Source organism: Crotalus tigris, unplaced genomic scaffold (assembly GCF_016545835.1).
Source record: "Crotalus tigris isolate CLP2741 ecotype Arizona unplaced genomic scaffold, ASM1654583v1 scf7180000023740.139466, whole genome shotgun sequence".
NCBI classification, from domain to species: domain Eukaryota; kingdom Metazoa; phylum Chordata; class Lepidosauria; order Squamata; family Viperidae; genus Crotalus; species Crotalus tigris.
The window spans coordinates 111,708-134,298 of record NW_024100151.1 but is presented as its reverse complement, the minus strand read 5'-3'; the positions used below and the strand labels follow the sequence as shown (position 1 = coordinate 134,298).

The 22,591-nt window shown below is 40.9% G+C and overlaps 1 protein-coding gene across 1 annotated transcript; it reads right to left on the bottom strand.

Moving 5' to 3' along the window:
- Nucleotides 1–2,076: 2,076 nt before the first annotated feature.
- LOC120298095 (neuronal cell adhesion molecule-like) lies at nucleotides 2,077–21,940 on the bottom strand. Its single transcript, XM_039321432.1, has 7 exons — nucleotides 21,359–21,940; nucleotides 20,726–20,902; nucleotides 8,142–8,159; nucleotides 5,276–5,381; nucleotides 3,567–3,772; nucleotides 3,174–3,296; nucleotides 2,077–2,403 (listed from the first exon to the last, which is right to left on the bottom strand). Exons 2-7 carry the CDS (start codon nucleotides 20,811–20,813, stop codon nucleotides 2,336–2,338), a joined length of 609 nt encoding a protein of 202 aa, XP_039177366.1. The 5' UTR covers nucleotides 20,814–20,902; nucleotides 21,359–21,940; the 3' UTR covers nucleotides 2,077–2,335.
- Between the last annotated feature and the right edge of the window lie 651 nt (nucleotides 21,941–22,591).

The window sequence follows — 22,591 nt, the reverse complement described above, 5'->3', positions numbered from 1 at the left end:
TACCAGTTCAATGAAGTTCGGATCCGCCTCCGAGTCCGGAGCTGCAGTCGAATTTGATGTAGAAGGCTCGGGACCAAGATGGGCCGTGGAAGTGGCCTTTCGGAGCAAGGGAACAAAATGAGATGAATTAAAGAGACCCATAAAGGATGGCATTTCAGGAGGTTTATCCTCCTGATCCGACATCGGAATCCCCACATCATACTCACGAAAGGATGAACCCTCAGAGTAAGAAGATTGTGAAGGTGAAGTAGGTGCACCATATGCCTCCGTCATTGGCTGGTAAGGGAGAAACCGAGGTAGCCCTAGGTACCTGAGATCTAGCCTGAAAGGCACGCTCTACCACCTGAGCAATCAACTCATTTAGACGGTCCTCAGTGGGCAGAGGGACCGGCTCTGGTAGTCTGAGTCCAGACGCTGTGAGGGTAAAAGTGACTTCTGGGGTGGACTGCAGAGTCCGCTGAGCCACAGGCTGCAAGATGTGTTCTCGATGAGATGAATCACTGGTAGAGTGATAAAGACTGTGTCTCCTGTGGACCAGATTCCCAGAGGGGAAGTGGAGGGTCCCATGGTAAATCAAATGAAGGAACTTCAGCCTGAGTGGTTTCAGTCCTGGTCTGTTCTTGGGCTTTAGAGAATACCCTCTCTAATGCCCGGTGTCTCCTACTGGCCTGTCTTTCCTCCTTTTTAGATGTTTTTCCTGCAGATCTAGCCTTGGTTTTAGCCTTGGCTGAAATCTTACCTGTCACCTCTTGGTTGGAAGATTTCTGTTGTTTAGAGGCTGATGAAAGAGGTGAAAGTCCCTTCTTGGAAGAGCCAGATTCTTCCATCTTTGTGGATTATCATAGAAGCACGATTGGGTACTCCTGGTATCCAGAGGCAGCTGTTTGTCTACTCTGGATAAACACAGGAGCATGATAGGGTACCTCTGGAATCCAGAGACAGCTGTTATTGTCTACTTGGATAATCACAGATGCACGATAGGGTACACCTGGTATCCAAGGACAGTTAATTTGTGGATAGCACAGGTGCACGATAGGGTACACCTGGTATCCAAAGATTGCCAATTAGTGGATAACACAGGTGCACGATGGGGTACACCTGGTATCCAGGGACTACTAATTTATGGATAACACAGGTCCATGATAGGGTACACCTGATATCCAAGGACTGCTGATATATCGTTTAACACAGGTACACAGGTACACAGGAGCATGATAGGGTACCTCTGGAATCCAGAGACAGCTGTTATTGTCTACTTGGATAATCACAGATGCACGATAGGGTACACCTGGTAACCAATGACTATTAATTTGTAGATAACACAGGTGCACGATGAGGTACACCTGGTATCCAGGGACTACCAATTAATGGATAACACAGGTGCACGATAGGGTACACCTGGAATCCAGAAACTGCTATTTTGTGGGTAAACCCAGATGCACGAAAAGGTACACCTGGAATTCAATGCTGCTATACAGGGAGAGTCCAGGACCTACTGTGTATGTAAATAATACTGAGTGTATATGAGGAGACACCAGTTCAAATTCTGCTAGAACAGTGGTTCTCAACCTGTGGGTCAGGACCCCATTTGGGGTCGAACGACCATTTCACGGGGGTCGTCAAACAACGCAGTCCGCCAGTTTTTTCCCCTTTTCCTTAGCTGTGCTACTCCCTTTTATTCTATTGGCTTTTGAAAGCCAATAGAATACTCTCTTGAATAGAGTCTAATTCTATTGGTTTTCAAAAGTCAATAGGAATTGTCCAGGCTGTCTCTGCCCTGCTGAGCCCGCCAAAAGTCCCCTTCTGCAAATGGTGCTGCACCAGTTGAGTAGTCCTCGACTTACAATCGGTTGAATAGTCCTCGACTTACGACCAGTTGGGGGTCGCGGCATTAAAAAGGTTGAGAACCACTGTGCTAGAAGGAGAATGTTACTAACTGAATAACTGTTTTGAAAAAGGATTCAGTGCAGGCTCCAACAAAAAAAAACGTTAATCATGAAAAGAACTGTTAGTTCTCAAAATGGATTCAAGATGGCTGCCGATGTGAAAATGAAACTCACTGAGACTGTTCAACAATAGAGAATGGTGTTCATATCCACAAAATGGCGGACACAATTCTTAATAATTATTTTGCCACCACTATACATCTCTGAGCCTCCCTATAGGATCCAGAGAACTCCTCCAATGAGAAAAACACTAAAGAACTTCAACGGAGCAGTCAAAGCCTCCAAAAAGCAAATGGAGCTCGCCTGCATCTGCCACACTGCTTAGCCGCCTAATTGAACCATCAGCCAGCTGATTCGATGAAAAAAAACCCCTTCGGAGCAGCGTGTGCTCAGCCAGCAACAGGGGCTGCAATAGGGAAGCGACGATCCCTCAGCCTCCCAGAACAGCAAGGACAGCCTGTAAATAACGAAAAAAGACAAAAAACCCCAGCGTTTTAAACTGCTGATAAGCCTGCCTGCTGATTAGCACTTCCACCCCACCCCCCTTGAATCGTAATTCTTGGAGCTGCGTTCCAGACCCCAATCAGGGAAGGAAACTAAAGCAAAATAGAAAGGACAACTATAGTTGTTCCTGGAGAAATTATTAAATGGAACTGAATTTAATAGGAATCCAACAGAGAAGGTTAGAGAGGATAGAAGAAAACGAAACTGAAAGACAACGAAACGTAGAAAGAGAAGCTGATCCCAGCCTCACTTTAAGATTAAGAGGGGAAGGAGGGGGATTGAAATAAACAGCAATCTAACCCTAGTGCTGAGCCCAGCACTGATCAGAAAACTATTTAAAGTCAAGGAAAGATGGAAAATCCACCAATGAAGACTATACCTGCCTAAGAGCCAAACTTGCACGTCTGTTCATGACCAAGATCAAGTCAAGACTGGGACCTTCTAGCCCAGGAGAGGCGTGACAACTTTGGCTGACTTGATCTGATTGGGCAGGAACACAATCTAAATCCATTGGTGGATTCTCCATCTCCAGTGCTGGAGAAGGTGACCCTTTGAAAGCTGTATGCAACAAAATTTCATTTTAATGTATGCCGATTAGTATATATTCAAAGTGACAATAAAGTTAATATTCTATTATATTGTAATCCATGGGTCATCAGAAACAGAAAAACTAAAAATGCAATTTTAGTTTATAGTTGCAAATAGGTTTCAAATGTAACTTACAGTTGTCCATCCAAAATATTATAGGTGGTGGTAACCCTGCTGGTGGCCTGCAGGGAAGAATTGCATATTGACCTTCAGTAATTCTTACTGGAACTAGCTTTTCTTTAGTCCACAAAGGAGATCCTACACGGAACACAAAATACCGTCATTTAATCTTAGAATGAAAAGAAATAACCAGGAAAGAAAAATACTGTTATATAGTATAAATGTCAGACAAAATGAAAATTGTATTTAATTTTTAAATACAAGTTAACAAACAAACTGGTATTCTTTCTTAGGTAGGATTTTGATTTTGCTGAGTGTTATAACCTGAAAGCAAGCATTTCAAACATAGAGGGAAAACTATTTGCAAGAACTGAAGAGAAATAAAAGTTTCATTAATATTAAACTTACGGGATGCTCTTATAACAATATTATTGGAAATTGCTGCTCCAAGCACATTTCTTGCTGTACACTGATAGATGCCTTCATATAATTCTGCTTTTCCTCCACTTTCTTCATTAATAATATTTATTAAAAGAGTCCCTGAGTGAGGCTTCATTCTTATTCGTGGATCTTTTTCTATATCAAAGTGAGTTCCATTACGTGTCCATGAAAAGCTATCAATAAAATAAAAACACTGAAAAAGTTCTTTATTAAAAAACCACTTGTTTTAAGAGAATGTATAAGTTATAACAGTATAAAGCCAATATAAATAATAATAATAATAATAGTAGTAGTAGTAGTAGTAGTAGTAGTAGTAGTAGTAGTAGTAGGATAGCCAATTAAACATGTGAGAAGCAAAGATAACAATTTTCTTAAAACACTTATCTCTATTTAATCCTTTTTACTTTTCTTTTCATTTTCTCAAATAACAAAAAAGTTGATTATGGGCCACCACATAGACTTCCATATCTTGAAGGCTTATAAACTGGTTCATAATCATTGATATATCTGATTAAAGAGTAAAAATTCTTAAGAAATTTGTTATATTCTTATTATTACAATAGTTTGCCTCTTCAGAAACTTTGTGATTCTTCTACTAAGATATCAATCCTTTTTCCTGGAATTCATATATTCTTTTCAGAATTACTTTGTCTTCTCCTCTGACATTTGTAATTTATCCACTCTAATTAGGAAGTTATAGTTTCTTAACTTCTTTATTTTTAAAGTAAGTAGAATCACCCCTTACCGCCTGCTATTTATAAATTGTGAAAAGGAAAACCTTTGAATTTTTTTTAGCATACTATATTTTTAGCAAAGTAAAATTAAAAATAATGAACATGCTGTGTAATTTTTTTTACATATACAGTAGGACAGTATATGGTATGACCTGATTAACTGCTTTCTCCATATACAGCAGCTACATCATTAAGATGCACTTGGGATGATGCTTATTTGCTCTAAATTATAACACAACTTAAGAAAGCATGTTCTCAATGCTCATATCCCAAGTATGATTGAACAGAGATAAATTTTAGATAAGTTAACAGCACATTCAATCAGAGCAGTGTGATGCGTATAGTGGTACCACAAAATCTGATCAAACTTAGTCCAACATACTGAATCCAATGACAGGTTCAATCATCTCCTCCCCTTCTGAATATGGAATATAAGAATCCAGCACGGATACAATATTCTATTAATGTATTTAGTTAGACCACAAATACTTTGGCCACTTAGATCTCAGCAATGGTTCTGGTTATGAAGGTTAATTATTTAACATTTGTGGCCTAGGCAAAACAAAATGTAGGAAATACTTTTAAAGGAAATAATATCAAAATGAAATAATTTCAGAGGCAAACTTCTGACATAACCATTTAAAAAACATCAGTTAAGTATTTATATGACTTATTTTGATCTGGAATCAAATTTATCTTTGTATCTGTAAATCATTGGGTCAACTTCATAAGATTTAGATATTAAGGCTGCAGTTATGGAAATGAGAGGAAACTGATTATCCAAACCTGCTTTTTTCAGGCATACATAAGATTGCATTATAAAAAGATAATAAACTTATGTATACAAGATAATCAATCCAGTAATCACTTAAGGCTAATGTTTTCCTTTGGCTGTATGCTATATTATAAAAAGCAATGAATGCATACAAATCTAGGACTTACGTAGGAGATGGTTTTCCTTTTGCTTCACACTGTATTACAATATTCTCTCTTGGGTCAATAATATAATCTTTTGGAGACTGCTGTGTTATTGTTGGAGGCTGTGACACTTTTTAGAGAAGGTGATCAAAGAGAAAATGGAAAAATACATTTTTATTCACTGGTTTTAAATTCCTCTTTCCCTTCAAGAACTCAAGGTGGCAAATAGAGTACTTCCTTCCCCAGCTATTTCCACAAGAACAACCCTGTGATGTGAGTTGGTTGAGAGAAAATGACTATGTCAAAGTTACCTAGGGAGCTAAAGATGGACTTGAACCTGAATCCCCTCAATCCTAATTTTACAAATTAATCATCTCCCTAAAGTGGCTGAATAATAGTAAAGTTAATTGCAAACATTTAATGTATTAAAATCATACTTAAGCCCACAAGGGAATAAGCTTTTCTCAAAAGAACATTATCATTACATGGCTGTAGAACTGCATTCTAATGTACGTAAAACAACTTTTTCTACATACAAAATTTTAGGCAATTTAGCTAAGCTACCAATTTATACAAGTCACCATTCCAGCACACACAAGTATTATAAACATTTGTTCTTATAAACAAAAACCACTATTTATTTCCCTTGTCAGGCAGTAACTAGTGCTATTTTGTATATTTTGAAATATATATCCAGTAACTGAATTAACTATCCAGTAAGTCATGAAAAGAACTTGATTATACCCAGGGGCCTTGGCCTGATTGTTTTGTTACAGAGAACATCTGCGTATACAAAAAAACTTGTCTACTAGAAAATTCACTGAATTTTTCATCAGTGTTCCTAACACAAAGGGAATTCAGAACATTATCAGATGCCAGGCTAGCATCTTTCCATGTTGACATTCTGGGTAAGGAATTTGGCTCAATTTGTTATTAACTATCCAGTAAATATGAGTCTGGCAATCAATTCATAAGAATGAAAAGAATTGTAGTTTTATATAACAGCAAGTTTTTACATGATGTCATATGTGAAATGAATTATTCATAACTAAGCATATTAATATAGAAAAGCTCTGATGTGAGATTGTAATTGTGAGATGAAAACTGACCTGCTTAAAGTGATTGCGCTTAGAATGCAAGGCTAATCTCTTTAAAGCACAGAAGAGTTCATTTCTATTCAGGACTGTTCCCATTGTCTCAATTCCAAATTCCAGTGATTCAGACAGCTAGTTTCTAGGACACGATCTATGTCTAAATAGTGATGGTCAACTGGAAGGGCTAAATAGTTAAAAGAGTAAGTGCATGTTCACATAGCATATTAGGGCAAATTTTGCACTAATTCCTATGAGAAAAGTATTTACTCTTTTTCTATGGATATTCTCAATCATCCAGGTCATGGTTGTCCCAAAGGTGCTTTTCCAAAAGGTCTTGCACAAGATGACATAACAAACTATAGCCTCCAGAATCTGATATTTAATGACAATTTCTATTACTATCTAAACAAACTTTAGAGAAGGTAGTCAGTATTTTCTAATCCCTACAATTTCAGCTTGGGGTAAAAAGGATTGGAATCAATCTCAGACAGCACAGAAAGGCTACTGCGCCCCCCAGTGCCTTTCTATGCCAATTTTACTCTATCCTCTATCTGCAGGGAGTAGAAACATCAGTAGGTATGGCTGATGAGGCCCATTTTATAACCTCAGGGGTTGGAAGTAAATTAGTCAATGATTGCAAATGTCATATTTATGTAATATATCTAGCAAGATGATGACGGTGTAAACCAGAGTGGGCTACTAACATATGGATAGTATTTTGCTCTCCTCAAGGAAAAGAACCTGATATTTCAAGCAAACAAACTATTAAGCCTTTTCTTTTTCTGCAGAAACAGTATTTCTTCTGAGTATGTATCGTATGATGCATGCATCTTATTGCTTAAAATACAGCTACGTGGTATGGGCTTTGGTGTGCTGGTAAGATTCATATGTATGTCATATGTATTGTGCTTAATAAAAAAACTTTAATGTGTTATATTTTAAGAAATACATCTCTTTCTTATTTTATTTGTAATATGTCTATGGAGATTCTCAATCATTCAGGTCATAGTTGTCCCTAAGGTTCTTTTCCAAAAGGCAACTGGAATTCCTTGGTTTTTTCTTTGAAAACATTTTGCTTGTCACTCAAGGAACTTCTGTTAGAATTGAAAACATTTCTTGGATGAGAAGTGAAACATTTTCAAACAAAAAAAAAAACAAGGAAATTCAGTTTATTTGTAATAAGTTATTTTACTTTAGGAAAGGAGGAAGTAAAAAAAGTATTCTATTTTCTTTGGTTTAACACTTCAAAACAGTTAATAATACATTTATATGAGTTCAGGAAAAGCAAAATTCTAATTGTTCATGCCCATCAATTAAGATAGCAAAAGGAAGAAAACTTGAGCAAATAACACACTTTGTGTACAGATGAATATTTGTTTGGAACATCAGCAACATCTTCCCCTGATACTTTGGCATTAGACCTTGTACATTTAGTGAATAAAAGATATTTTAAATAAGAAAAGTGCCTCTGGGTTTCATTTTCGAAATTGCAGTCAATTCTCTAAATCCTTCTTAAATAATGAGCACTAAATGCATTCAATCCAACTTGCTTTTTAAAATGTTTTTCTTATGAGTTTTAAAGACTATATGAATTCCTAAATGGATAGGTACATGCATTTAAAATATTAAAAATAAATATTTAAACAGTATTTAAATTCATGCCAAAATTGTTCTTGAGTATAGTTTCTACAAGCTATCATCTGTACAGAATATTAAAAATAGCAAACACAATAAAATGGTTTCAGCGCTTAAAAAATGTATTAAGTCACACACATATTTTTTTGTGCAGAACTTACATTTTTCAAGAAGTTTTGCTTTTTTCCACGTATCAGATTCAGCAAGTGAATTGTAAACATGAATTAAAGAAAATTATTTGTTAGTAAGATAGAAGTAATGAAATCTTAGAAAGAAAAGATACAGAGAAAGTATAGGAATCTATACTATAGAGCTTTTCTGACAACAGATATCAAAGTCACTTTATTAGCAAAGAATCAGCATAGACTATTTGGAACACTTGTTTAATGTTGCATTGTCAATTATGAATATTGTTTGTAACTTATATGGGATAATTAGCATTGATACAAATGCCTTGGCTGATATGGAAATAGAATTAATGGATGGCATAGCCTGTTCACTGCAAACAAAAACCAATCAATCTATAGAATTAAATGAAAGAATACATAACAGAGATGGAATGCCCTGTTGTTCATTGTGCCATTTCATTACCCTCTATTTGAGTACAAAAATCCCACATTAATATTTTAGTGAGAACCATTAGTTCATGTTACAATGGAAATTATAACTCTGTGTTTATGACATGGGCTTGAAAAATAAATTAGCCATTCTTGCCAAGGTGATAAAAAATATAAGCTTCAGCAAAGACTATACATTTTACCACTCTCTTCTGATAGCCTTTGTAATAGAATACTGGATTCTAAATACTCTAAACAGTGAGTTATAAGTACTTTAGATAATTATGTGAACTGCATGTAAAACCAGAGTAGATTTTAATGGTTCTAGATGTCTGTTCTTCCTCTGGTTGGTGTATACGTTAATTATTTTTAGAATATAGCCTTTTTTTCTAATCTCAGTGATTACTGCTTGTCAGATCCCCAAATCCCTATTATTTTCCCTGCATATATGCTCTTGTTTTGGGCCTGCCATTCTGCTGGGAAGAAGAGGGAATTTGCTTTTGCTTGGGATAACTTTCTCTTTCTACTTTTCCTCTCCCAACTCTATCCACTTGAGAAAGGAATGTGTCTCCCTTATCAGGGAGACGGTTACAGAAAAACAAAACTGGAGAAGATCTTGAGATGTGCTCCAAATGTGCCAGTTACCCACACATTGCGCCATCTGTGGATTGGCTGGATTTCAAAAGGACATTATGACTCTGGTGGGAGGAGGAATATTGCTGGTTTAACTATACCATTTTAGCGAGGTTTTCCCCAGATCTCGCCTTGAATTCCCCACTGTCACTAACCCCTAATAAAGGTTTCTTTTTGAGACAATGCCTGTTTCAAGAGTTCTGCTTTTTGGGTGGTTAGCTGAGGTGGGTCCTTACATAAGGCGAGATCTGCATAGTACTCAACCTGGAGAAGCTGCTACCCTACCAGGGGAGTTGCAACTGAATTTCACATGGAAGAGTTCCAGGCAGAGAAATGGGCCGAAGATCTCCTATGCCTGAAACCAGATGAAAGCCTCTCCAGGGACCTGGAAGAAGCCAGGCCTTCTGGCCCCCTTTTGGGCTACAAGGGGCCCCTGCAGTATTCATGCAATTGATCAACAAAGTCCTACATGATCATTTGTATAAAGGGGTTTTGGTTTACCTAAATAATATCCTTATTTACACCAAAACCAAAGATGAACACATTAAATTGGTCAGGGTAGTCCTAAAAAAGCTGTGCTCTGCCAAACTGTACACCAAACTGTCAAAGTGTGAGTTCCACAAAGATCATATTGATTACTTGGACTATCATATATCCAACAAGGGAATAGAGATGGACCCAGAGAAAGTGAGAGCGGTCTTGGACTAGGCTCCTCCAAACACCAGGAAACAGCTCCAAAGTTCCTAAGAACTTTTATAGACAATTTATTCCATCGTTTGCACTGATTGTCCTCCCAATCCCAAAGCCCAGTCAACCATTAAAATGGGCAGGAAAATGTCAAGCAGCTTTTGAGAAGGGACGTTGTCTTACCTGAATGCCTTTTCTCAGCATGTAGATGTAGTATCCACCGGTGGGTTATTTCAGCCTTCCTGCTCAGAGAGACTAAGTTTGAAGTTCAGCCACGCCTCCTTGGGGCTGTCCTTCCCCAGTTTTAACGAGGCAAAGCAAATCAGATGCAACAACTCCTCCTGCAATCACACCTGCCTAGACTGACTGTTAAGGGTGGGTGTGGATGCTACATCTACATGCTGAGAAAAGGTGTTCAGGTAAGACAACACCCCTTCTTCAGCATGCAGATGTAGCATCCACCGGTGGGACATACCAAAGCCACCCATGTCCCTGCTGGGAGGGACAGTCTAGGCATGTGTCCCCTGGGAGGAGACAACCTGCTGCAATACCTTTCTGCCAAATGAGGCTTCCGCAGCAGCAAACCTATCAAGTTTGTAATGCCTTATAAATGAAGAGGGAGAAGACCAAGTCGCTGCCCTACAAATTTCTTCAACTGAAGCTTGCATAGATCAGGCCACTGATGTGGCCGCACTGCATGTGTAATGGGCTGTGATATGTTTCGGTATAGGCAGGGATTGGGATCTATATGCATGGGAAATACATGCCCTAATCCACCTCCCTATGGTTGAGGATGAGACCTTCTTTCCCATGGAAGAGGATTGGAAAGACACAAACAGAGCCTCCAATTTGTGAAAAGTGGCAGTCCGCTTGACGTAATGTCGCAAGGCCCTGCGCAAGTCCAATTTATGCCATTGTCTCTCCAGACGATGGGTTGGATTTGGGCAAAAGTTAGGAAGGACCAAGTCTTGGGACCTATGGAACCATGTATTGACTTTCGGAATGAAAGAAGGGTCCAATCTAAGGACCACTCTGTCATCCAGAAACATACACAGATCACTTCTGACTGAGAGAGCAGCCAGTTCCGAGATACACCTAGCCGACGTGATGGCTACCAGAAAGGCAACCTTCAAAGAGAGGAAATAAAGTGAGCAAGACCCTATGGGCTCGAATGGTGTCATCGAGAGGGCTTGTAACACCTTTGGTAAATCCCATGAATGATATCGATGCACTGTGGGGGGCCTAGTGTTAATTGCCCCTTTTAGGAAAGCGGCAACTGCCGGGTGTTGAGACAGGGACTGAAAGTTGTCACACGTGAGGACCGTTGACAGGGCGGCAATCTGTCTGCGGATAGTACTATGTGAAAGATCCTTATTCAATCCCTCTAAAAGGTATTCTAAGATGTCAGGAATAGTAACCTTTAAAGGTCTAAGACTATGGGTGATACACCATTGACAAAAATTCCTCCATGTGGCGTCATAAATTCTATTAGTGGAGGGTCTCCTTGAGGCTTGTATCATGGATATGACCTCCGATGAATAGGACTGTCTGACTAAACTCTGCCGCTCAAGTGCCAAGTGGCTAGTTGGAGCCACTGGGGATCTGGATGTTGGAGATTCCCTTGACTGAGTGCTATGTGGCTCGGCGGAATCCTCCACGGAGGAGATACTGACAAGTCCACGAGGTCCGCAAACCACGGCCGTCTTGGCCAGTGTGGGACCGCCAAGATTACCTCCGCCTGTTCAAGAAGGACCTTGCGAATGGTAGCCTGAATGAGTGGAAGCAGGGGAAAGGCATAAAGCAGTTCCTTCGGCCACTTGCTGCGGAGGGCATCCGTTCCCTCCGCCCCCGGCGACAGGAACCTGGTGAAATACCTTGGAAGATGGGAATTTGCATCCGAGGCAAACAAATCCACCTGTAGTTGTCCGAACCACTTTGAAATTTCCAGGAACAGAGCCGGGTCCAGCCTCCATTCTGAGTGGTTGACTGTCGCTCTGCTCAGTGAATTGGCTTGGCAATTCGCCTCTCCTGATATGTGCTCCGCACAGATGGACTTCAGGTTGGACTCTGCCCACAGCCCCAGATCCAGTGTTTCCTGCATGAGGGACCATGACCAAGTCCCTCCCTGTCTGTTGACGTGTGCCTTGGCTGCTACGTTGTCCGTCATTATCAGGAAATGGTTCCCCGCCACGATCTCGGAAAAGTGATGGAGGGCTAGATGTATTGCTCTCAACTCTAGCCAATTTATATTGTGTCTGAGATCTGATTGAGACCATTGACCCTGTGCCATGTGTATCTGGAGATGTGCCCCCCAGCCAAATAGGCTGGCATCCGTGGTCAGCTTGAATCTGGGAGATTCCTTGAATAGGGACCCCCTGTTCAATGCCAACGACGTCCACCATAGGAAGGACGACAGGATGTGGTGTGGCACTCTCACCTTCCTTGTTGAGGCACTCACGTTCCATCTCTGGAAGGGTAGAAGGAACCACTGGAGGCCTCTAGAGTGCAGTCTGTCCCATGGAACAATGTCCAGACAGGACACCATCTTGCCCAACAGCTGAGACAACTGGATGAGACTACCTTCTCTCTCCGGATCCTTAGACGAGCGACCTGATGCTGTCCTTGCATTCCTGAGAGAGATAAACCTTGCACAGGACAGAATCTATTATAGTCCCTAGGTGGAGGATTCGAGTGGAAGGGACTATGTGACTCTTTTTGAAGTTTATCTAGAATCCGTGTGCCTGCATTGTCTCTATTGTGATCTGTAGGTCCAATTGGGTGGAATGGAAAGATCTGGATAGGATGATTATATCATCCAGGTAACATTGTACGCGCACCGGCACCAATCTGAGGTGGGCTGCTATCACTGCCAATATTTTTGTGAATACCCGAGGAGCCGAAGAGAGGCGGAAGAGTAGTGCTCTGTATTGGTAATGCCGGTGCGCATAACAAAACCAGAGGAATTTGCGGTGTTGTGGGAGGATGGGAATGTGAAGATACGCTTTGGTCAAATCTATCGAGGAGAGAAAATCCCCTTTTCTGATGCTGGCCAGAATTGATTTGAGGGATTGCATTTTGAATCTCCTGTAGGCTAGGAAGTAATTTAGCCCCTTTAGATCTAGAATCGCCCTCCAACCTCCCAAGGCCTTTGGAACTACGAATAGTAGTACCCCTTTCCTATCTGATCCCTTGGTACCGGTTCTATGGCCTCTATGTGTAGTAGATGAGATAGTTTTGAGCGTTTCTTGAGGTGGGGCACTGAATGAAGTGGTCTGACAGAATGGAGAGGAACTCTAAAGCAAGACCGTATCTTATGGTCTCCTGCACCCAAGTGTCATTGGTGATGACCTCCCAAGTGTCGCTGAACAGCGCTAAGCGACCCCCTATGGGAGGGTCCTCCCTGGCGTCACTTGGATTTCCTGAACGGGTGACCCTCAGCCCCTTGAAAGGGATGTTTGGACTGGAACTGGGCCTTATTTCCAGAACCCTGGTGGTCCTGTTGCCGATCCTGCCTGGGGGAGAAGGAGTGAGAGCTTCTGGACCAATCCCAGGTTTGCCCACTCCGAAAGGACTGCCTGGCCTTCCAAGAACCCCCGGCATGAAAGGCCTGTCTGAGAAATTCCTGCTGAGGCCTTCTATCCACCTTCTTAGAGGGGTGCGCCAGAACCTTGCGCTTATCCTTCCCTTCTATCAGGAACGGTTCAAGAACCAGACCAAATAGCTGCTTCCCACTATAAGTGTCCGTTGATAGGCGCCACTTTGATTTCAAGTCTGTCTTCCAGTGTTTGAGCCACAGGAGTCTGCGTGAAGAAACCGTGGCCGCAATGGACCTAACAGAGAACTTGCAGACTGTAGGGAAGAGTCAGCCCTATATTCTGACGCCGCTACCAGTTTCCCTAATGTCTGGTGAGTACGCACCTGTTCAGGGGGAATCAGAGCTTGTACCTCATGAAACCACATAATGGATGTCCTTGCGAAAAAGGACGAGGACGTTGCTGCCTTAATTATCCATGCTGAGGCTTGGTGAGCTCTGCGGAAGGAAAATTCAAACCTTTTATCCTCTGCCTTCAGATTCTCTGCTATGTCTCCAGGGATTGTGGATGCGGAGAACAGAGAGATGAACGGAGTGTCCCCTGTAGGCACCTCTAGAAGAGAGTCAAAGGAGGAAGAGACATTAAAAAGTTTCTTATCCGTGCTATTGGGAGAAGGCAAAGTGGCCAATGAAGCCCACTGCTTTTCCACAGTAGTACGGAATATGGCAGGACAAGGAATCTGTTTATCCTCTACTACCTTTTCTGCAAATAAGGGATTAGACTCCTGTGTAGCAGAAATAGATGGTTTAGGTTCCTGCTCCGTGGCCAAATTGGCCATGGTACAGGCCTTCAGAAGTAAAGATCTGAACAGGGATGGATCAAAAAGACCCGTTGTAGGAGTTGGGTCCGGGGCCGCCTCCTCTTCCTCTGACATGAGAATATCCACTGATTCCAGGTCCACTGATTCACCTTCTCCTAATTGAGATGATGCTTCAGATACTCCAGAACCTGGTATCTGAACATGCCCCGTCTGTGATACAGGTATGGGTGGAGGTGGTGGTGCTTGGGGAAACCCTTGACTCATTGAAGAAGCCATAAATTGGTTGAATGCCTGATGCATGTAGCTCTGGAACTGTTCTGCCCAGATGGCCTGATCTGTGGAACGAGCACCAACCACTGTGGGGGAATGTGCGGCCACTGGAACTGGTTGTGTGATGGAAGCAGAAGAAACAGAAGGAGGTGGTGGAGGAGGAGGAAGAAGATGAGAAGGAGAAGAATAGGGACTAACCTGTTCAGTTTCCCCTTGAGGAGACTAAGCCCTGGGGGCATCATAAGAAGGCACACCTGGAGGCTCAAATGGGGACCGGTCCAGTGAAACAGGGGGAATCACTTCAGCCTCACTGGACCTGAGCCTTTGCATTCTGGAAAATTCCTTTTCTAGTGCCTGATGTCTCCTTGAGGCCTCTCTCTCAGCAGTCTTGGAGGGTTCCTTGGTGGTTAAATGCTTGGTTTTAGCCTTCTTCTTTCCCCCCACATTCAATTCAGAAGATCTGCGCTTTGGTTGTGTAGGGGGGATTCCAGAACCCTGCGATGTCTGAGGAGTTTCACTGTCTGCCATCGCTCTCTAGATATTCCCAGTAGAGACATCCAGGAATGGGGGGAAAATACGCAGATCTGGTTGTCAGAGAGGGAAGCTCCCATTCTCCAAACAACAGCAATGGCAAACAGCCAGACAGTTCACTAGAACTGCCTGGTTAGGCCCTGCTGACAACAGCGCCTGCGAGCTATAGGAACAGGTAACGCAAATAGTCCCTTAATTATAACAGTGTATTATGTGTATATGTTCTGATTTCACTCCTCCTTCATTCGGAGTAATAAGGTAATCCAACAAGATACAGTGTAATTTTCCCCCTTAGGAGCCTAGCACAGTAGGCTATAGTAGGAAACTCAGGCCTGGGATGAGGCCTACAATGGCTACCACCCTCAAGGTGGAATTCAAAATGGCGTCCGCACGCCTCATAGCTTGCAAAATGGTGACGCCCCAGGGAGAACTTCCCCAACGTCCAAAATCACCGGATAACAACAATACTGGGGAATCCTGCAACAATTGCTTTTTCCCCTTCTTTATATATAAGGCAGAAAACACTTGCAGTTGTTGCGCAGCCTCCGCTGCGATCCAGATCCAGGCTTGCATCTGCTGGAGCCTCATGGCCACAAGGGAAGAACGAAGCCTCCCAACTGAGCCGCGCTTCGCTGGAATCAACTAGAAAGCAAACCGCTCCTAAGCGCCGAATTCAGGCTCTGTTTTAGCACTGAACAGCTGTTCAGTGCTCTTTGTATTTCCGATGGAGTCGAAGCGATCGCTCCCAGAGGCCCACAAGCCTCTGCTGGCTAAAAGCTCTGCCTGGCTAAACACCTTCAATTCTAACTGCTAACAGTAATAAACAAACAACAAAAACAACTATCTACGCAATAAAATAAAATAAAATAAAATAATAAAATAAAATAAATAATAAAATAAAATAAAATAAATAATAAAATAAAATAAATAAAATAAAATAAAATAATAAAATAATAAATAAAATAAAATAAAATAAAAAAATAAAAAATAAAATATAATATAAAATAAAATAAAAAAATAAAATAAAATAAATAATAAAATAAAATAAAATAAATAATAAAATAAAATAAAATAAATAAAATAAAATAACTCTAGTCTAGCAGAGGAGCTACCCAAAATTGTGTCTGCTCTGAGTAAAAGACTAAGTTAAAACTGGGGAAGGACAGCCCCAAGGAGGTGTGGCTGAACTTCGAACTTAGTCTGTCTGAGCAGGAAGGCTGAAATAACCCACCGGTGGATGCTACATCTGCATACTGGAGAAACTTAAGAGACTTTTTTCTATGGAGCTGGTTCTGAAACATCCAGACGAAGAACAGCCATTTATAATTCAAGCTGATGCCAGTGATGTGGCTGTGGCTGTGGGAGCAGTGTTATTACAGAGAATCAAAGAAGGACAATTGCAACCTTGTGCATACATCTATAGGAAATTATCAGAGACTGAGCAGAGGTGGGCAGCTTGGGAGAAGGAGGCTTATGCTGTACAATGGGCTCTCCTCACTTGGAGGCATTTCCTGGAAGGGAGTAAAATACGGTTTCAAGTATGGACTGATCATAAGAATCTTGAAGCAATGAAAACCCCCAGGAAGTTCTTCCTCAAACAGGCAAGATAGTCTCAACTTTTCCATTGTTTTGATTTCACTATTCACTACCTCCCTGGGGGAAAGAATTTTTTAGCTGACGCATTGTCCAGATTACCACAATATAACAGTAAGAAAGCAGAGGTGACTAAACCATTTTTACACCCCCATCAATTAGCAGTCTCTGTAATCACCAGAGCTCAGTCGAAACCTATGGCTCCTTTCAGAAAGACTTTGTTACAGGATTTTAAAACTGCATTAGAGACTGATGAGTAGTTTCGAAACCACAATAACCTGTGTGTGTTGAAAGATGGATTACTGTGGATTGGGGGAAAACTTTATGTCGCAGCAGCCTTAAGGCTTAAAGTAATGCAAGCAGTGCATGATTTGAAACTGCTGGACATTTTGGATTTGTAAAAACCTTACATCTCATTAAAAGGCAGTTTTGGTGGCCCGCATTGAAATAGAACATAGAAAGCTATGTAGCCAGCTGCCCCACATGCACAGCGGCTAAATGGCAGCAAGGGAAATCCCCAGGATTGCTTCAACTGGTAGCAAGTCTGTCAGCACCCTGGGGAGATATCTCTATGGATTTTATTGTGGAACTGCCTGAAAGTGCTAGAAACACTATAATTTGGGTTGTAATAGATTTGTTCATTTCATTCCATGCCCCAAGATCTCAAATGCAAAAACTTTAGCTAAACTCTTTGTGTAAAACATATCTCGCTTTCATGGGAACCCACGACGTATAATTTCAGACAGAGGGATTCAATTCACCTCTAAATTCAGGAAAGCTTTTCTGGACCTGATGGGTTCTAGTCAAGGGTTATCATCTTCACATCATCCTCAAATGAATGGAGGGACAGAGAGACTGAACTCAGTTCTAGAACAATACCTGAGATGTTTTATTATTATCAGCAGGACAATTGGTTTGACCTGTTACCATTAGCTGAGGTTGCTTATAATAATGCTGTGCACTCCAATACAGGTTTCATTCCATTTCAAGTAGCTAATGGCCAAACATTTGTGGCCATGCCCGAACTTCCTACCAAGGAGCCTGAAATCCCCTCCTTGCAGGGATGGATTAAACAGTTACAAAATACCTGGCCAGTATTCAGGAAAGCTCTGGGTGAAGCCAGGGAGGCCTATAAGACTCAAGCCAATAAATGGAGGGTGGAACAAAAACCATATACAGTCAGGTCCAGAAATATTGGGACATCGACACAATTCGAACATCTTTGGCTCTATACACCACCACAATGGAGTTGGAATGAAACAAACACAATGTGCTTTAACTGTAGACTGTCAGCTTTAATTTGCGGGTATGTACATCCAACTCAGGTAAACGGGGTAGGACTTACAGCAGTTTGCATATGTGCCTCCCACTTGTTAAGGGACCAAAGGTAATGGGACAGAATAATAATCATAAATCAAACTTTCCCTTCTTAATCTTGGTTGCAAATCCTTTGCAGTCAATCACAGCCTGAAGTCTGGAACGCATAGACATCACCAGACGCTGGGTTTCATCCCTGGTGATGCTCTGCCAGGCCTCTACTGCAACTGTCTTCAGTTCCTGCTTGTTCTTGGGGCATTTTCCCTTCAGTTTTGTCTTCAGCAAGTGAAATGCATGCTCAATGGGATTCAGGTCAGGTGATTGACTTGGCCATTGCATAACATTCCACTTCTGTCCCTTCACAAACTCTTTGGTTGCTTTTGCAGTATGCTTTGGGTCATTGTCCATCTGCACTGTGAAGCGCCGTCCAATGAGTTCTGCAGCATTTAGCTGAATGTGAACAGATAATATTGCCCGAAACACTTCAGAATTCATCCTGCTGCTTTTGTCAGCAGTCACATCATCAATAAATACAAGAGAACCAGTTCCATTGGCAGCCATACATGCCCACACCATGACACTACCACCACGCTTCACTGATGAGGTGATATGCTTAGGATCATGAGCAGTTCCTTTCCTTCTCCATATTCTTCTCTTCCCATCACTCTGGTACAAGTTGATCTTGGTCTCATCTGTCCATAGGATCTTGTTCCAGAACTGTGAAGGCTTTGTTAGATGTTGTTTGGCAAACTCTAATCTGGCCTTCCTGTTTTTGAGGTTCACCAATGGTTTACATCTTGTGGTGAACCCTCTGTATTCACTCTGGTGAAGTCTTCTCTTGATTGTTGACTTTGACACACATACACCTACCTCCTGGAGAGTGTTCTTTATCTGACCAACTGTTGTGAAGGATGTTTTCTTCACCAGGGAAAGAATTCTTCGGTCATCCACCACAGTTGTTTTCCGTGGTCTCCCGGGTCTTTTAGTGTTGCTGAGCTCACTGGTGCATTCCTTCTTTTTGAGAATGTTCCAAACAGTTGTTTTGGCCACGCCTAATGTTCTTGCTATCTCTCTGATGGGTTTGTTTTGTTTCTTCAACCTAATGATGGCTTGCTTCACTGATAGTGACAGCTCTTCGGATCTCATCTTGAGAGTTGACAGCAACAGATTCCAAATGCAAATAGCACACTTGAAATGAACTCTGGGCCTCTTCACATTGTAATTGGGGTAATGAGGGAATATCACACACCTGGCCATGGAACAGCTGAGAAGCCAATTGTCCCATTACCTTTTGTCCCTTAACAAGTGGGAGGCACATATGCAAATTGCTGTAAGTCCTACCCCATTCACCTGAGTTGGATGTACATACCCTCAAATTAAAGCTGACAGTCTACAGTTAAAGCACATTGTGTTTGTTTCATTCCAACTCCATTGTGGTGGTGTATAGAGCCAAAGATGTTCGAATTGTGTCGATGTCCCAATATTTCTGGACCTGACTGTAAAGTTGGGGATCGAGTATACCTCTCCACAAAGTAGTCTTGGTCTTTACAACCTTCTAAGAAGTGATGTCCTAAATTTGTTGGACCTTTCCCTATCAAATGCATCATAAACCCTGTGATGGTGGAATTGGATTTGCCAAAGATCTCACAGAAAATCCACCCTATTTTCCGCTGCAGCTTACTCAAACTGGAGATTATTTCTAACCTCAGGCCTCCTGCACCTCCAGTGCCCATGTCTATCATGGTTGAGGGTGAACAACATTTTGGACTTTCAAACACACCATGGGGTGATACAATAGCTTGAAAGAATCTCCCTTCCACCCAGAATGACTGGGTGTACAAGAAACATATTAGAGCCCCTAAACTTCTAAGTCGCCTCCATTCTCAAGATCCTGATAAACCTAATTGATGTGCCTGGTCCCCTCCCTTTTTGTCTTATAGGTGGATTTCCTGTTCTTTTAGGGGGCGTATGTCAGGTCCCCAAATCCTTATTATTTTCCCTGCATATATGCTCTTGTTTTGGGGCCTGCCATTCTGCTGGGAGGAGGGGGGAATTTGCTTTCACTTGGGATAACTTTCTCTTTCTACTTTTCCTCTCCCACCTCTATCCACTTGAGATAGGATTGTGTTTCCCTTATCAGGGAGACGGTTGCAGAGAAACGAAACTGGAGAAGACCTTGAGATGCGTGCCAACTGTTCCAGTTACCCACACATTGTGCCACCTGTGGATTGGCTGGATTTCAAATGGACACTATGACTGGTGGGAGGAGGAATATTGCTGGTTTAGCTTACCATATTAGGATTTCCCCCAGATCTCACCTTGATTTCCCTACTGTCACTGACCCCTAATAAAAGTTTCCTTTTGAGACAATGCTTGTTTCAAGAGTTCTGCTTTCTTGGGTGGTTAGTTGAGGTGGGTCCTTACGCTGCCTTTCAAATATTTTCAATTGTATTCTGTTAAATATACTTTTCATTGCTAAATCACTAAATAGGTTATGAGTGCTAAGATAATCAGAATGCTAATTGTTAATTTTGGATATATTCTACATGCTGACATGGCAAATGTACAACAATGTAATTATTAATGGAACATTGAGGCGAAAAGGAAAAACAAACTTTTATAATGAACAAGAACTGCCTGCAACTAAGGGAAGTGAAAAAGTGTCTTTGGATATATGTACATATACACATATTCTTTTTAATGCTATATTGGTATATAGATTTGTTCTAGGTTATCAAGATATTTGTTTATAACAATCTGTTCAATCAATATCTTTCCCTAGATTGTGAACTGTTAGTACTTACAATCAAGAGGTACATCCAACGCAGTAATAATTTGGCATAAAAAAAGAACCAAATGTATTCTTTCTCCAAAGATGCTGTGAATATCCATACTTATTCAAAGATGGACCATGAAATTCATTCTAGAGTTACAAGCTCAACTTTCTGTTCTTTAAGATTTCTGGAATAAAGTTGTGCAATCTAGAAAAGAAGCAATGCCACACAGAAAAAGAGAAATGAATGCTGTAATTATCTTGAGTTACAAATTAGTATGATTCTATATTATGACTGTTTCATCAATCATAAAAATAAACAAATATCAGCATATGGAATATAACATGTAAAATAACATGTAAAACATAGGGACTCCAAATACAATTCTAATACTGTATTTTACTTTTTATATAAAAGAGGTTTCAAACTGATTCTATGCAGAAATTCTGATGGCAAATTAGAAATATATGAAGACATTCTTTGATAACAATATAGCAAAACAGCAATGAACTTTGTCAAAATTAATTTAATTTTCCTTCTTAGGTAGCTGGTGCTGTGTTGTAGCTCAGAAAAAAATACACATTCCTATGTCTGTATGGTTCAGGGCAGTGGTAGCATTCAGCCAGTTCGCACCTGTTCAGGAGAACTGGTAGCTAAATTTACCTGAATTCGAAGAACTGGCTGGCTTCTGGAAGTCTAGTCTAGGCCTCGGAGGCCTCCCAGGCCTAGAACAGCCCACCAGAAGTGTATGGATACCACTTCCAGAAGTCCGTTCTAGGCATCAGAGGCCTGGAGGCCTCCCAGGTCTAGAATGGCCCATCGAAAGTGCATGATGCCACTTCCGGAAGTCCGTTTTTGGCATTGGAGGCCCAGGCCTGCATCACATAATAGAACCGGTTGTTCAGGTATTTGAATCCCACCACTGGTTCAGGGAGTTGGTTCCCAGCTCCTTCCTAAGTGAAGACAAAAAGTGAGTCATCTTCAAAAAGAAGACAGAATATTTAGGAAATATTTTTGAGAGTGAATTTGAATCTCTTACAGGTTTTACTCTTACTAAGTGTCATTATTTCAGGCATCAACGATATCATATTCTGTCTCATTTACTCAGAGGACCAGTTTACAAATAATTTGGGTATAATATTTTGGCATTACATTAACATCCTTAAACATTATTTCTCTTCCAAAATCATATAAACTATAATGTATACTTTCTATGATTTATGAACACATTATATCCTTCTTACTATTAATGTTCCTACATTAAGCAAACTATGGTGGCCCCATTAATATCCTGGCCCTAGCCTTGTAGAATATCTGGATCTTCACTCCTTTCCTGCTTTTCCAGAAAATTGTTGCATTCATATATTTAAAATTGGAGGGGGAAAGAAAAAGATGTATTATCATAAGTTGGACAGAAAGCAGGATCTATATCAAGTATATTGAAACAGATCCTTTATTTGCCAGGCAACATTTCAGTCCAATACATATTTGATTTTTTCTTCTTCTCAATTGTATCTGATCCTCAGATACTGCCTGGAGAAATTTGCCTCCTTTGTAGGGTTGAGAGAAAGTGACTGGCTCAAGGTCACCCAGCTAGCTTCATGCCCCAGGGGGGACTAGAACTCAATGTCTTCTGATTTCTAGCTTGATGCTTTAACCACTACACAAAACTGGCTATTTGAAAATGTATGGTACCACTAATATTTCTGAACAGCCACATATTGCCTCAGTAAGATCAGTTTTGGATACATAAAATATTTATGCAAGCTGAGTCTAGAACAAGAATTTGATAGGAAGTCAGTGTATTTAATTCAGAAAGCTGAAATCAGTAAAGGCTTCTTCTAATAGACAATTATAAAATCCCCATTGTAAATGCACCTGGAGAAGATTAATATT

Bases quoted from the DNA above. Each gene is read 5' to 3' on its own strand.
- LOC120298095 (XM_039321432.1), bottom strand. From the start codon at position 20,813: ATGGATATTCACAGCATCTTTGGAGAAAGAATACATTTGGTTCTTTTT. The intron at 3,773-5,275 runs GTAAGTCCTAGA...TTTTATTGATAG, and splicing joins AAAGGAAAACCATCTCCTAC to CTTTTCATGGACACGTAATG. The intron at 3,297-3,566 runs GTAAGTTTAATA...TGTTCCGTGTAG, and splicing joins TATTGTTATAAGAGCATCCC to GATCTCCTTTGTGGACTAAA.